The sequence below is a fragment of the Quercus suber genome, unplaced genomic scaffold (genome assembly GCF_002906115.3).
Source record: "Quercus suber isolate HL8 unplaced genomic scaffold, Cork oak 2.0 scaffold_46, whole genome shotgun sequence".
NCBI classification, from domain to species: domain Eukaryota; kingdom Viridiplantae; phylum Streptophyta; class Magnoliopsida; order Fagales; family Fagaceae; genus Quercus; species Quercus suber.
In genome coordinates this window covers 1,180,979-1,194,757 of record NW_027069511.1, presented here as the reverse complement: position 1 = coordinate 1,194,757, position 13,779 = coordinate 1,180,979, and the positions used below count along the sequence as shown (strand labels likewise).

The 13,779-nt window shown below is 36.2% G+C and overlaps 1 protein-coding gene across 1 annotated transcript in view; it reads left to right on the top strand.

Moving 5' to 3' along the window:
• Positions 1 to 13,779, top strand: part of LOC111999964 (transportin-1) — a 35,122-nt gene that overhangs the window by 10,078 nt on the left and 11,265 nt on the right. The window contains 21 exon segments of the mRNA XM_024032068.2: positions 1,010 to 1,076; positions 1,161 to 1,217; positions 1,309 to 1,338; positions 1,468 to 1,524; positions 1,691 to 1,804; positions 2,462 to 2,575; positions 3,130 to 3,228; positions 4,820 to 4,945; positions 5,079 to 5,100; positions 5,103 to 5,152; positions 5,314 to 5,365; positions 5,368 to 5,384; positions 5,540 to 5,650; positions 6,747 to 6,830; positions 7,449 to 7,556; positions 8,834 to 8,935; positions 9,189 to 9,251; positions 9,336 to 9,410; positions 9,993 to 10,064; positions 10,148 to 10,238; positions 10,241 to 10,271. Of these exon segments, the coding sequence (XP_023887836.2) occupies positions 1,010 to 1,076; positions 1,161 to 1,217; positions 1,309 to 1,338; positions 1,468 to 1,524; positions 1,691 to 1,804; positions 2,462 to 2,575; positions 3,130 to 3,228; positions 4,820 to 4,945; positions 5,079 to 5,100; positions 5,103 to 5,152; positions 5,314 to 5,365; positions 5,368 to 5,384; positions 5,540 to 5,650; positions 6,747 to 6,830; positions 7,449 to 7,556; positions 8,834 to 8,935; positions 9,189 to 9,251; positions 9,336 to 9,410; positions 9,993 to 10,064; positions 10,148 to 10,238; positions 10,241 to 10,271 (1,542 nt within the window).

The following is a 13,779-nucleotide window of genomic DNA, read 5'->3' as shown; positions in this document are numbered from 1 at the left end:
TTATTTTGCAAGTTGATTATATTTTTATTTTTGGTCCTAGTAGTTTATCAGGTTATTGATAATTTATTTCCTAGAAGCTAGAGGCAAGGTTATTTTTTTGTAATTCAATAAGTAGGGTTTCCTACTTCAGTTTTTTTTTTTTTTTTGAGAAAGTACTTCAGTTAGATATTAGGGTTTAATAGTCTATAAAAGTAAAGTCTTGTTATCCTATTGAGAGAGATTATTTTGATGAATAAAATTTCTGTTGAAATTGTCTCCATGGTTTGGTACAGACTCTAGCCAACTCTAGGTGCCGACTCCTAGTGGCTTTCTATCGCTGAGTGCTGTTCCAAGCAAGCCTAGCTGCTGACTACTAGTTCATCTATTTGTCCTGCATCAGTTTAGCTTATTATTCAAACTGAAATTAGTTACCCCTGTTCAAGATTGCTTTCTTCTGGATCAAGATTTTTAGAATGTTCTTATGGTCTTGTATTGAACTCAATTACCGTGCAAGATTGTTGTTGTTGTCTGTCTAGGAATTCATATGCAATATCAACTTTCAGGGTTGTGTTTGGAGTAAGAGTCTTACCTTTTTTTTTTTTTTTTTTTTTTCCTAAGTGCAGAAATGCAATAATAATAAAAAAAAAATCTGGAAACTATATCTGAGAGACTAACTGTTATATGTTCCCACATTCAGCTTTCATGGACTTTACTAAATAAGTTAATATCATATATGTGGAGCAACTGAAAAGTTTTTTTGTAGTGCGTGTCCTTGTAAAAAGCAAAAAAAGTGTATTTTTCATCTTTCATGTAGCACTTAAGTTACTTAAAAAGGGTGCTAAGAAGTGTATGTTTCATCTTTCATGTAGCACTTAAGTTACTTAAAAAGGGTGCTTAGCCGTTATGTGGGAAGATTATAGCCTTTGGGTTATGTTGTTAGGAACCCTTAACCTTTGCATTGTAAAATTCTTCTTTTTCATTTTGTTGGTTCATTGACTAGCTACTTTTCCATATTGATTGTGATTGGTAGGTCTGCATATTGTGATGCTCAGTTACCACCAGAGAATTTAAGGGAGTTCTTGCCACGTCTGATTCCGGTATGGTTAATGCTATGTTGAGATTTTTCTTTGAAGTCAGGTGCAATTCTCTGTATCTCTTTAACACATGTATCACACTTGCAGATTTTGTTGTCAAACATGGTTTATGCTGATGATGATGAATCACTTGTGGATGCCGAGGTTAACTTTTTTGGGTATTTGTGTTTTTGGTGTATTTGAATTGGTAGTTGCTGTAGTTCATAATTCACTCACCGTCAATTTATTGTTGCAGGAGGATGGTTCTCTCCCCGATCGTGATCAGGTTAGAACCATGTTTTCATTATTGAGTTCTAAGGTTTTCTATAGTTTAGATGTTTTTTCACTGGTATTTCCTTCTCAAAATTTTCAAGTTTGAATTCACTGTTTATTTTCTTCTAAATTTTCTGTGCAGGATCTCAAACCTCGTTTCCATTCTTCACGATTTCATGGATCCGATGTGGAAGACGATGTATGCAGCAACATCACCTTTGTTCTGTTTGCTTATTGAAATTGTTTGGTTATTGAAATTGTTTGGCTAGTGAAGTTGACTCAATAAAGCTCACTAAGTTTTTCTTGATTAAAAGATGACATCACTATGTGAATTCTTCTGAACCACATCTTTCGAATCATTTCAGGATGATGACATTGTTAATGTATGGAATTTACGGAAATGCAGTGCTGCTGCTCTTGATATCCTCTCAAATGTGTTTGGGGATGAGATTCTTCCAACATTGATGCCGATAGTTCAGGTGAGGCATTAGATGTAAAGATTTGATTGTGAAAAAATATGTTGCTTTCATTGCTTCTTTTCCTTGCGTTGTTTTTCTTTTCCTTCAAACTTTTGGTACCCCCTCTCCATTACTAGAGATGTCAACTAAGGAGCTATTTTTTCTCATCCTTCCCTCCCTTCCATCCCATCTTCATTTTTTTTTTTTTTTGGTGCTAATCTCATCTCACATTCATTTTCAGCTCACTGTTGGTACAGTTGGTTCTTGTAGTTGATTATAAAATTACCTGGTTCCATAATGAATAAACTGCTATTTCATTCTCTTAGGTTTTGATAGATTATTTTCGTCATTAAGAAACTGATTTACTGCGCATCTTCGTGAAGTTCCCCCCCAAATTTTATATAAAATTCAGAACATGTGCTAGTACCATGGAAAACATTGTCATTCACATACAGACAAGAATATGAGAAATGCTTGAATTGCTGCCGATACGACCAATTAAACTAATAAACATTGCTTAAATAAATTACTTTATTTGTAACATCAGGTTGGAATCATGTAATCTGTGAATTTTGGGTGCAAGTTGAATTAAAAAGTATCCTGTGGTAGAAGAGTTTTTCCTCTCAAGTTAGTAAATCCTGCTTCAAATGCATGATTTCACTTGTCAAATTTCTACAGACCCAGTTGTCCACCACAGGTGATGCAGCTTGGAAAGAAAGGGAAGCTGCTGTTTTGGCTCTTGGTGCCATCGCTGAAGGTTGCATCAATGGTCTTTATCCCCATTTGTCTGAGGTAATATATATATATTTTTTCTGATTTTGATTAGGTGAGTTTGAAGCAGATGGCTTATGACTTACAGAATAATGATGGGTGCCAATATGGTGCACATGCATGTACGTGTGCACGTGCGCGCACACACACTCAGTGCTTATTACTAGGCTTGTCTATTCTTGCTTTTGAAGTTCCTTTTTGCTGTGATATACATTTAAAGGTCTCCCTGTTCTTTGGCTCCTCTATCCTGTTTTCCTTGGAGATCATTTGTATATCATCACTAACTTTTTTGTTTTATGCATGGGTATTATTTGGTTGTGTAATTGCTTATTTGTTTTGTTCCCGACTACGTGGGAACCACGGACTTGCTATAATTGTGATACAGAATTTAGTCAAATTGTCTTTTTTTTTTTTTTTTTGGTAAAAAACTTTTATATCATCATCATGATCATGATCATCACAACAGTTGGTATGTGTGTAGTGCCTATTAAAAGATTGTGTGTATCTTGATATATATGAGAAATTCTTATTCTCTGTTCTTGTTTATAAGTCAAATTGATGTTTTTCATTTGCAGATTGTCACATTTCTTATCCCTCTTTTAGATGATAAGTTTCCGCTGATACGGAGTATTTCATGTTGGACAATTTCTCGTTTCAGCAAATTTATTGTTGAGGTATAATTATGTTCCCATTATGTTGTCTGATTGTTGTTAGAGATAATTATTGTCTTCTTTCTGATGCATTCCAGTTGTATGTTCTTGTTGTAGGCTGATTGGCATACATAACAAGTTGAAGCTTTCAAGTGTGTTTGTTTGGTTTTTTTTTTTTTTTTTTTTTTTTTTGGAATAAAACATTTTAGAGAATAAAGAAGCCAAGAGTTCTGTAACTCAATGGCATTGCCCAGTTTTCTACCTATACAAAAAAGGGAATAGAGAAGCATGATTGAACATAATGATAGAATAAATTGTTTTGAATTAGGGTCCAGAGGTGGGATTGGTGGATTGGTCAGTTTGAGAAACTCAGTATTGACAATATGAGTTAAATTGGTCCAATTTTTTCATGGATGATTGAAGGGTTTGTCCAGTAGAGTTAGGGTGAAGTTCTCCTGTGGTGTTGTGTTGTCAACCAATTTCCTTTGTGATTGCAAATAAGATTCATATGCTGTCTGAAAGTTAGCCGTGTTTCATGCTAGGCAGCAACATCATTTGGCTACAATAGCTTTTTGCTGAACTGAGTGACCTATGAAGGCTTTCAAGATTCTTAGAATCAGGGAAAATTTGAATTAAATCTTGATTAACAGGGCGGATTTATTTCTAGTTGATATCCTCTGGCAAAGAGTATCTGTATGTTCTAAAAGATCTTTCTGTTAGAAATACAGCACATCCTGAGTGTTATATATTCAAGAAAGGTTGAGAAATCCCTATGAGCCTGATTTTTCTTTTTGATAGGCAAATAAACTCATTCACTGTACTGAACTGAATACAAGGCCTTGTTCTCCACCCTTATTTATGGGGAAGGAGGCACCATATGGGTGAAGGATTTATTTCTCAGTCTCAGAGAAATAAGTTTTTAATGCTGTACTTATTGGAGATATTAAATATCAATCCTGCAGAGAATAGTATGTACTGGAAGTCGATCAAGTTTTAAGTAACCATTTTTAATTTTGTTTGCCAATCTTTGACCAGTAAACAGCGAACTTCAGGACACTTCAGATTAATTATCAGAGTAATGATAGGGGTCAGACCCCATAGAATTGTTTTCTTCTCTGCTGGTGTTGCTGGTTGGCTCTAAAAGTAAGAGTTAGGTATTGGGGCATTGGGAGGGCATTGGGAGGTTAGAAATTGTGATGTCATTGCATCAATTAATGTTTTAGCTGTAATAAATCTTACTCTCACTGATGACTAGAAATTAAAAAAAGGAGGATCCTATCATATCTTGTCAAGGTTTTGCCGTATGAGATATCCTAGACCAATGAAAAGGCTTCAGATGGAGTTCTTTTGAAGCAGGGGATTTTGACCAAACTAACATAGTATCCACACCCTTAGGCAATTTGGCTAATTTGGTACCTGATAATACATTGAAGTATGATCCCACTAATTTTTATGTAAAATAGATGTGACACAGACTTCTGATTCACTTCTAATGTGAAAGTGATTATAACTTATTACTCTTACGCAGAGTTTGAACCATTACATTCTATCCTGTTTCTTTGTGCAAGGCTGCAGAAGATTTTGAAGTTGACAACTAGTCTTTCTTCTATCTCAGGGTATTGGACATCAAAAAGGATATGAGCAATTTGACAAGGTTCTTATGGGTTTATTGCGAAGAATATTGGATACTAACAAGCGGGTGCAAGAGGCTGCTTGTTCAGCTTTCGCAACACTTGAAGAGGTTTTTGCTATAAATGATGTTCAATTCTTTCTATAGATGCAGTTTGAATATTATTTTTATTGCTTTTAAAAATATATAAATTGTATTGATAAAAAAAAACTTTAAATCTCAATGGTGGTTTGTTAATTTGCAGGAGGCTGCAGAGGAGTTGGCACCACGCTTGGAAATTATTTGCAGCACCTTATGTGTGCTTTTGGAAAATATCAGGTTGTTTTCTGGCCTTTGCCATATCAATTTCTTTTTAATGGGATGATGATGAGATGTAATGCTAGGATGACATAATTAAATTCACGCTAGGCTTTATGCTTAGTATCATATCATGTGCAATCTTTGTCTGCATTAAATTATATCTTTGTCATTATATCCAGAGACGGAACCTTAGAATTGTATATGACGCTATTGGAACCTTAGCAGACGCTGTTGGAGGGAGCTAAATCAGGTATCATCATTTTGTTGAGATAATCTTGCCATCCCTTCCTCCCCACTCTGTTTTCATGTCATAGATGCAATGAGGACTTGAACTTATAGCTTATTTCCTTGCTGTATTTCCTTAGAAGAAAGTTTTATGCCAATTGACTATTGTGTTGTTTGCAGCCCAATTACCTTGACATTCTGATGCCGCCATTAATTGCAAAGTGGCAGCAACTTTCAAATTCGGACAAGGACATTTTTCCACTTCTGGAGTGTTTTACATCTATAGCACAGGTATTTTATTTTCTTTTGAGTTTGCTCTACTTAATTGGCTCCTTAATGTATCACTCAAGTATCTAAAGATAGTGACTGTGCAAAGTGAGTGTTAAGGTACTAATCTTCCCTGTTGTAGCCTTTAACTACTACAGTTACTTTAAACCATTAAGCGCTGTAAGGATTGCTTTAAGGCGTATGATATTGATTGCTACAAAACCTGTATGTGGTAGTTAGTGGACCAAATTAATGGACTTTGAGATTTCATATGATCGCAGAATTTTACAAAATCAGTGCTATGCAAAATTCTTCTAGATGTTCCACTTCAGCATTTAGGAGTATTGTCTGTAATCATAATTGCAGAATTGCAGTGTGATATCCTTCTTTTCATTTTGGAATGAATGCTAATGAGTAGTTTTAAATATGTAAAATTGTGATGGAGCAGTGTTAATTCAAAATGGATCAGCTGTCAACTAAAACTCCTTTGAAGATTAATTAGAAATTAGGGCCAGCCAAAAAAAACATTCTGTAGTAAATCAATGTCAATCGCTTGATCTGTTTATATATGAATTTTACATGGTAACAGTCAGTTGGGTGGGAATAAAGGGTGAACACTTGCGATTCCTCCATGCATCAATAGCAGCGAATAAAGCTATTGGTCTTTTAAACATAAGGAGAAGATTGGCAAACGAGCTCTAGCTCAAATGGGGCTTCCTTTCCTTATAAGAGTAAAGTGGAGGTTAAGGTCTTGGGTTCAACACTCACTGGGTGAGTGTGTAACTTATCAGTCAAAAGGGAAAATAAAAATAGAGAATATTGGAACTCTAATGTGAATCAGCTATGTGGGCTCCAGTCATTAGGAAAAAGTCTTACTTAAGTGACCAATATCCATTCCCTTCCTTTCTGTCTGTCTCTTTCCTAACCTTCTATCATTCTAATCTGATTAAATTAGGCTTTACATGCACTTGTACTTCACTTTTTCTTTGTCATATCTGTTCATTGAAAAATATGATCTTATCTTAATTGACATTACAACCAGGAGCTACAAAGTAAATATCTGGATTACAGCTATGAGTTGCATCAATGCAGAAAATAATATGTTTCTTTTTCTTTCCAGGCATTGGGTACCGGATTCTCTCAATTTGCTGAGCCTGTATTTCAGAGGTGTATAAACATCATTCAGACCCAACAGTTGGCAAAGTTTCAGTAATTTGATATCTTGATTGTTTAGGAATCAGTGGTTTTGGTTTATTTATTTATATAAGTTAAACTGGGAAAAAGAAGAAAAAAAATAAAGGATAGCATATGATTGTTTTCAATTTGAGATACCTAGCCAGCATTAACTTGTTTCGTTTTGGATTTTTGAAAATTCTGGTTGGGGTGGCTCTATTGTTGTTTATCTTATCAATAAAAATTCACTGGAAGATAGGCCACTCTATACCATCACTTCCAAAATAGCACATTGAGTGTATCTCACCTTCAAAATTCATACCTTTTGTCTCCAAAGATATTTGCATCCTTTGAATTGGTGAGAGCAGCTTAAGAGAATCAATATATGAAATTCTTAAAGAATGCATGATAATTCCAGCAGTATCTTCATTATTCAGAATCCTGTGTACACCATTCATGCTGGTATCATACGCATGTAGTTTTTGAAACTGCAAATATTCCAAGTTTTTGTGCCATTAACGTCACTTTTAAACTGTATGGCAGAACATAAGTCATACAGTATCTGTTTTTTTCCCTCTTGAATTATATGGTCCCTCAAAATCTGGTCCGTCTTGTAATTTTTGCCAGACTTTTGGAACTTCTATTGCAGGTTGATACTGTTTCGGCGGGGGTTCAATATGATAAAGAGTTTATTGTATGCTGTCTTGATCTACTCTCTGGACTTGCAGAGGGTCTTGGCAGTGGGATAGAGAGTCTGGTACTCCCCTTTTTCCTAAATTTATTGATCAAGCAAAGATAGGAAATAAAGCTTAGTGCAATTCATTCTGTCTGCTTGTTTTAATTGATTTTGTTCTTTGATTTTTATTGTGTGTTTTTTTTATTTTTATTGATTTTTATTGATCAGATTCTTGGGTGTTAAACTCGTATGATACGAGAACTTATGCCTTAATTAGTGGGTTATCTGGTGGTGTTCTATTAATACTGACATTGGCTTTTAGATTTTTCTTAAAATGATTTTACCATCGAATATGAGTAATTTTTATTTTTTGATAAGTAATAAACTTCATTAAAATTGAAAAAGGACAAAAAGATAAAAAGCGCGCACAGGCAGTGTGCTAAGAGACAAAAAGAAAAAACTAAACAGTAACGAAGGTACGAAAATCAAGCATGTCAGGTAGAGACCTGAAGGTAACAAAACCCGAAGCATTTGCCCATTCTAAAAAATTCTGAAGGAAGAAAAGCTTCAACTCATGAATCGACCTTTCATCCCCTTCAAAAGTACTGTATTCCTCTCCTTCCATATGACCCACATAAGACAATGAGGGATCATACTCCAAAGCAACTTAGTTTTGAGTCTATAATTCTTGTCTGACCAACTTGCTATAAAGATCCACAACACCATGTGGCATGACCCAATGAACTCCAAAAAGGGAACACACCATATTCCATAGCTCTTGCGCAACTGGGCAATGTAGTAAGTGATCAATAGTCTCCCCACTCCTCTTACACATGCAACACCAATCCACCACCACCAGTTTTCGCCTCAAATTATCAGCAGTTAAAATTTTCCCTAACGCCACTGCCCAATAAAGAAGCTGCCTTTTATAGGATTTTTTTGGTTTCCACAAAGGTTTCCATGGAAAAGGACAGGTGATTGGAGGTTGTAAGGCCATATAATAAGAGCGAGCATCGAAAACACCTAATTACATCAAATATGAGTAATTGTTGGATAAATAGTCAAATAGGGACCTGTATGAACACTGTGGCCTATTTTCTTGCTTTAAATTTGATAGTGCCAACTTATTGTCTCCTGGGAAGAGAGAAATGATTTTGCAGCCTAATTTTTGGTAATTTTCCCAAATACTCTAGGTATTTGTCTTGGTTGGATTGTGGGTTACGTCATCTGTAGCAGACTTGGATTACGGCATATCTGAATGGAATGTGGATATTTCTCATGTATTTAGAGTTCTTAAATATGATATGGCCTGTACTTTGACATGGTTGATCATGCGTGCTTATATTACTTCTCTGCAGGTTTCACATAGTAATTTAAGAGATCTGCTTCTGCAATGTTGCATGGATGATGCTTCTGATGTCCGGCAGAGTGCCTTTGCCCTTCTTGGGGACCTTGCTAGAGTAAGTTGAAAATCTTTATCTGTTAAATGACCTAAGTTTATGCACATCCCTTGGGATGGGTTCACAACCCTTGGCTTGAGCTACTTGCGGGATCTGAGGACTTCAAGATACTGAATTCCTTAAAAAACATGAAGTAGCTAGGTAGCACAGGCAACAGGGCTAATGGCTAAGTTGAAGCTATCATTTTTGCTTCTAAGGAATTTATCCATCTCAAGCTTTAATGTATACACTGCCCTTTGATGATTTTGATTAGGTATGCCCCGTTCATTTGTGCCCTCGTTTGTCTGAGTTTCTCGATATTGCAGCAAAGCAACTGGTAAGTGAAACTTATTTAATGGTATCGACTTTTGATTGGTACTCTTGACAGCCTCCTTATTTATGTAACATATTTTCTGTACAGACCAGTCCTAAGCTTAAGGAAACTGTTTCAGTTGCAAATAATGCATGTTGGTCAATTGGGGAATTAGCAGTTAAGGTAAGTTAAGCTCTTCATGCTCCTTTAAAATTTTTAGCTTTTGCTGGTTTTAGTGTTAGATAAATACTGCTCCACTTCCCTCCCCTGTTGGCGCCTTGGTGAGGGAAGAGAAAGGGGCTGGGGTAATAGCATTTCAACCATCTCTGTAAGGTCTGGGAGGATTATATTATTTCTACTTGGTTATTTAATCCACATCTTTCTGAGTTGGGCATACTTTATCTATAATCAACAGTATTCATGCTTTGATTAGGCTCTTTGGGTTCTTTGCAATTTGTGCCATTTAGAATTCCTTCATTTCATGTTTCTGATGGTTTGCATGATCATGGACATGCATTCATATTGCAGAGATGCAAGAGTTTGAATCCTAACATTTTATGTACCTGCCAACACTGAATTTTGTGTTTGTAATGCTTTCCTAACATCCTTTAGCCCATATATTTAGTTCTTAAGATGTAGTTATAACTACACAGGTGCTTTTTCTTGGTTCTATGTTTATTTACCGTGAAAAACGCCCATGAATGTAATCACTCTGCCGCTTCATTTGCTATGTGTAATTGACTTTTGATGTGTTTTTAATTTCAGGTTCGTCAAGAAATTGCTCCAGTTGTTATGACTGTTATTTCATGCTTAGTTCCAATCCTACAACATGTGGAGGTGATCCTCTTTCATTATTGTTTGGGTACATGTGTATTCTACAAATTGTCTCATCTTTAATCACATTTCTTGATGCTGAGCAGGAGGTCAACAAGTCACTCATAGAAAATAGTGCAATAACACTTGGGAGGCTTGCCTGGGTTTGTCCAGAGCTTGTGTCACCACATATGGAACATTTATGCAAGCATGGTGCAGTGCCTTGTCTATGTAAGTATTTCTGTCTGCTCCGACTAAAGAAACTTATTTGTGCAAATTACTGTTGTTTCTTGAAGCTACTGATGGAGGTATTACAATTTGGTTCAACTACTATCAACATGACTTATAATTCAAACATAAATATGTAGTCCTACTAAATATTCTAGATGCTCCTTTCCTACTACATATGCTAGATGCTTGATGCAAAAATCATAATAATTATATGGAAGTTGAATTCCTTTAGGGCTTGTAACACAAGCATATTGAAATTAATTTAGGGGCATATAATTATATTCTGGATGATTAATTGGACTTGTTCTTCAAGTCATTCTCTACTCATAACACTAGCACAATAAGTTTTTTGAACCTTGTAGGTCTCTGTCTGCATGCACATACAAATATGCTACTTTGTAACAGGTAACTTTCTAGGTGGCAAAAATGATGATCCAATCCTGACACTGAATTAGCTCTTGTTAAAGTTGTTGGACAACCTGTGAATTGTGTCTGAGGGTGCACGCACAGGTTAGCTCAATTGATTGGCCTCATGGGAACCCCCATGAAGTCTCCAGTTCAAGTCCTTGGACTACCTTATGCATGGTTCCTTTTCTGGACAATCAAAGGGAAACTTAGGTTCCCTTTGTTTTGACGTAAAATGTTTTCCATATCTTTTGTTGTTTGATTCAACAGAAAATTGTTTAGTAATTTTTTTTTTTTTTGGTAATAAATAAGTAATAAACTTAATTTCTTTTTGTTAAGTAACTTCATTTCAAAGAGAAAAAGGGTTACGCCAAGGTACATGGAAATCATTTTCATTATCAAGGAGAAGTATACCATAATGGTAGAAAATGGTTTATTCCTTTTAAAAGGGTAAACCATTTTTCTAGACCAATCTTGTGCCCTCTCCCCATCTCCTCATCCCACTCCATTCTTTTGTGCTGCTGCCACCACTTTCCTCCCCTCCTCTGTTACATGTTGACACAGCCCCTTCCTTCCCTCCTTACTTCCCTGCAATTACCCCCTCCCTCTCACGCTCCTCATTGCCGCCACCACCTCTCTCCACTCCTGCATTGCCACCAACAAATGTAAATCGAAACCAAGTCTTAAATCTTTTGGGGGCTTGCTTCCACCCTCCTTTCCCCTTACTCTTTTGCCTTGCCTTTCTTCTCTATCTGTGGCCAAACCCCTTTGATGTTAGGAACACACTTGGGATTTCGGTTCCTTGAGGGAATTCAAGAGGGTTCTAGAGATTTGGAGGCTAGGTTTAGGATTGGGAAGCCTCAAGGGTTTGGTTATAGGTTGGAAATGAGATGAGATTGTTGTTTGATGTGAGATTTGGTAGATTGCAGACTAGAGTTAGTGTTTAGGGCCTTGGAATTTCGGGTATAGCATTGGAATATTGGAGTGAGGATAATTGATGAGGTTTCTTGAAGAAATTTGCAACTAGGATTTTGGATTGCAAGTGTGAAGTTGGTTAATAAAGAGTGTATTGCATAAATATGATGAATGATGGAAAGGATTGTGACTTCTTTGAGAGAGTCATTTCTCCAACATGTGATTACTTCGAGGGAATCTCTATTCCAACAGAACAAGAGAGAAAACAAGACTAAGGATCAAAATGACTATTCTTCTTTTAATGATCCAAATGAGAGTTCCAAGCATCTATTTATACATCACTTGCCCTGTTCTAATTGGCCGCACATGGTTAAATCTTATTGGCTTACTATTTTAGCATGTGCTCCCAAGAATTAATGTGTGATCAATGTGTTAGATGTGCTTGAACTCTAACTAAGATTAGTCCATTAACTAGTAACTAACTTGTAACTAACCAGCCCTAACATGTGCCAATCTTGTAATCTGAATCAAACGAACCCTTGGCTGACAAATCAGGGTTGATACATAGAATGGGAGTGAGGGAAGCTGCCACAGAAATTTGGGAGCATTTGGTTGAGGGACTGTTGATAACAATAGGTTAAAAGCAGTGTGTAAAAATTAATTATTACAGATTACCACTGTGTAATTCCTTTTTATTGATTTGTTTTCCAGAGGAAAATCATTCTTTCCCTTTATATGTTGGAGGTTATCATGTATTGTTAAATTTGATGTTCGATCCAGTTAAATTGTAAACTATGGAAATTTAGGTTAGAGAATTAAGAAGAAGGGGAAAATAAAGGGAGAGAGCAACAGTGAAGAAAATAAGGTTTAGGCGTTAATCTGTCAGCCTTCACCTTAGAATATATTTTTATTAGGGTTTATAGCATAATTACACAAATACCCTTGTTAATATGCTTATTTTTTTTTTTTTTGATAAGTCTTTTATTAATATGCTAATAGAACAAGTAACCAGAAAATAACTCTTAACGCTCCCCATGCAAATTAAACATGCCCAGCTTGAAAGATAGTTGTTGAAAGGAGGCATGAGCTAAAGGCTTAGTGAAAATATCACCCAACCAATCATCTAAACAAACAAAGGCGGTGACAATCTGTTCTTCATCAATAAATCCCAAATGAAGTGACAATCAACCTCAATGTGTTTGGTACGTTCATGGAACACAGGATTGCTAGCAATATAAATAGCAGCCTGTGGTGAATAGGTGTTGTATGTGCCATCGGAATGAGGAAACTGTGGATCATCTTCTCCTCCATTGTTCGGTAGCTCACTCTCTGTGGGTTTATATGCTTCAAATCTTTGGGACACAATGGGTCATGCCAGGCTCTGTGGAAAGCTTGGTGTATTGTTGGAGTTTTGGGTTGGGAAAATTTAATTCAGACATATGGAATATGGTTCTTGGCTGTTTGATGTGGATTGTTTGGACGGAAAGAAATCGGCGCTCTTTTGAGGATACTATGAAATCCTTGGTTCATTTACTAGCCTATGCCAGAAGACTTTATTTGATTGGTCTAGGTGTTGGGGCTTCTCGGATTGCTCCACTATCTTCGATTTTATTTCTTCTCTTAGTATTGCACTTAAGTTTGTTCTTGTTCTTTGTTGCTGTTTGTTTGTTTGTTGCTTTTCCTTGTGTTCACCATCATGAACACCTTGTATTGGCTTACATTTGTTTTCAGTGTGTTTTAATAATATTCTTATTACCTATCCAAAAAAAAAAAAAAAAAAAAAAAAAAAAGCAGCCTGATTGTCAATACATCTGCATAGGAGTAGGAACACCAACACCCAAGTCACAAAGAAGAAATTGAACCCATAACATCTCAGAAGCAGTTTGAGCCATAGCTCTATACTCGGCTTCAGCACTAGAACGAGCAACAAGATTCTGCTTTTTACTACGCCAAGCAACAAGATTGTCACCAACAAAGGTGCAATAGCCAGATGTGGACTGCCAATCAGAACGACTACCAGCCTAGTCAGCATCACTAAAACCTGTCACAAACAGAGAAGGAGAGGGCTTGTACAAAAGTCCTTGTCCAGGTGCCCTCTTCAGATAACATAAGGTATGACAAACAGCATTAAAGTGAGGTTGTCGAGGAGCATGCATATACCAACTAAGCACACCAACGGCATAGGTAA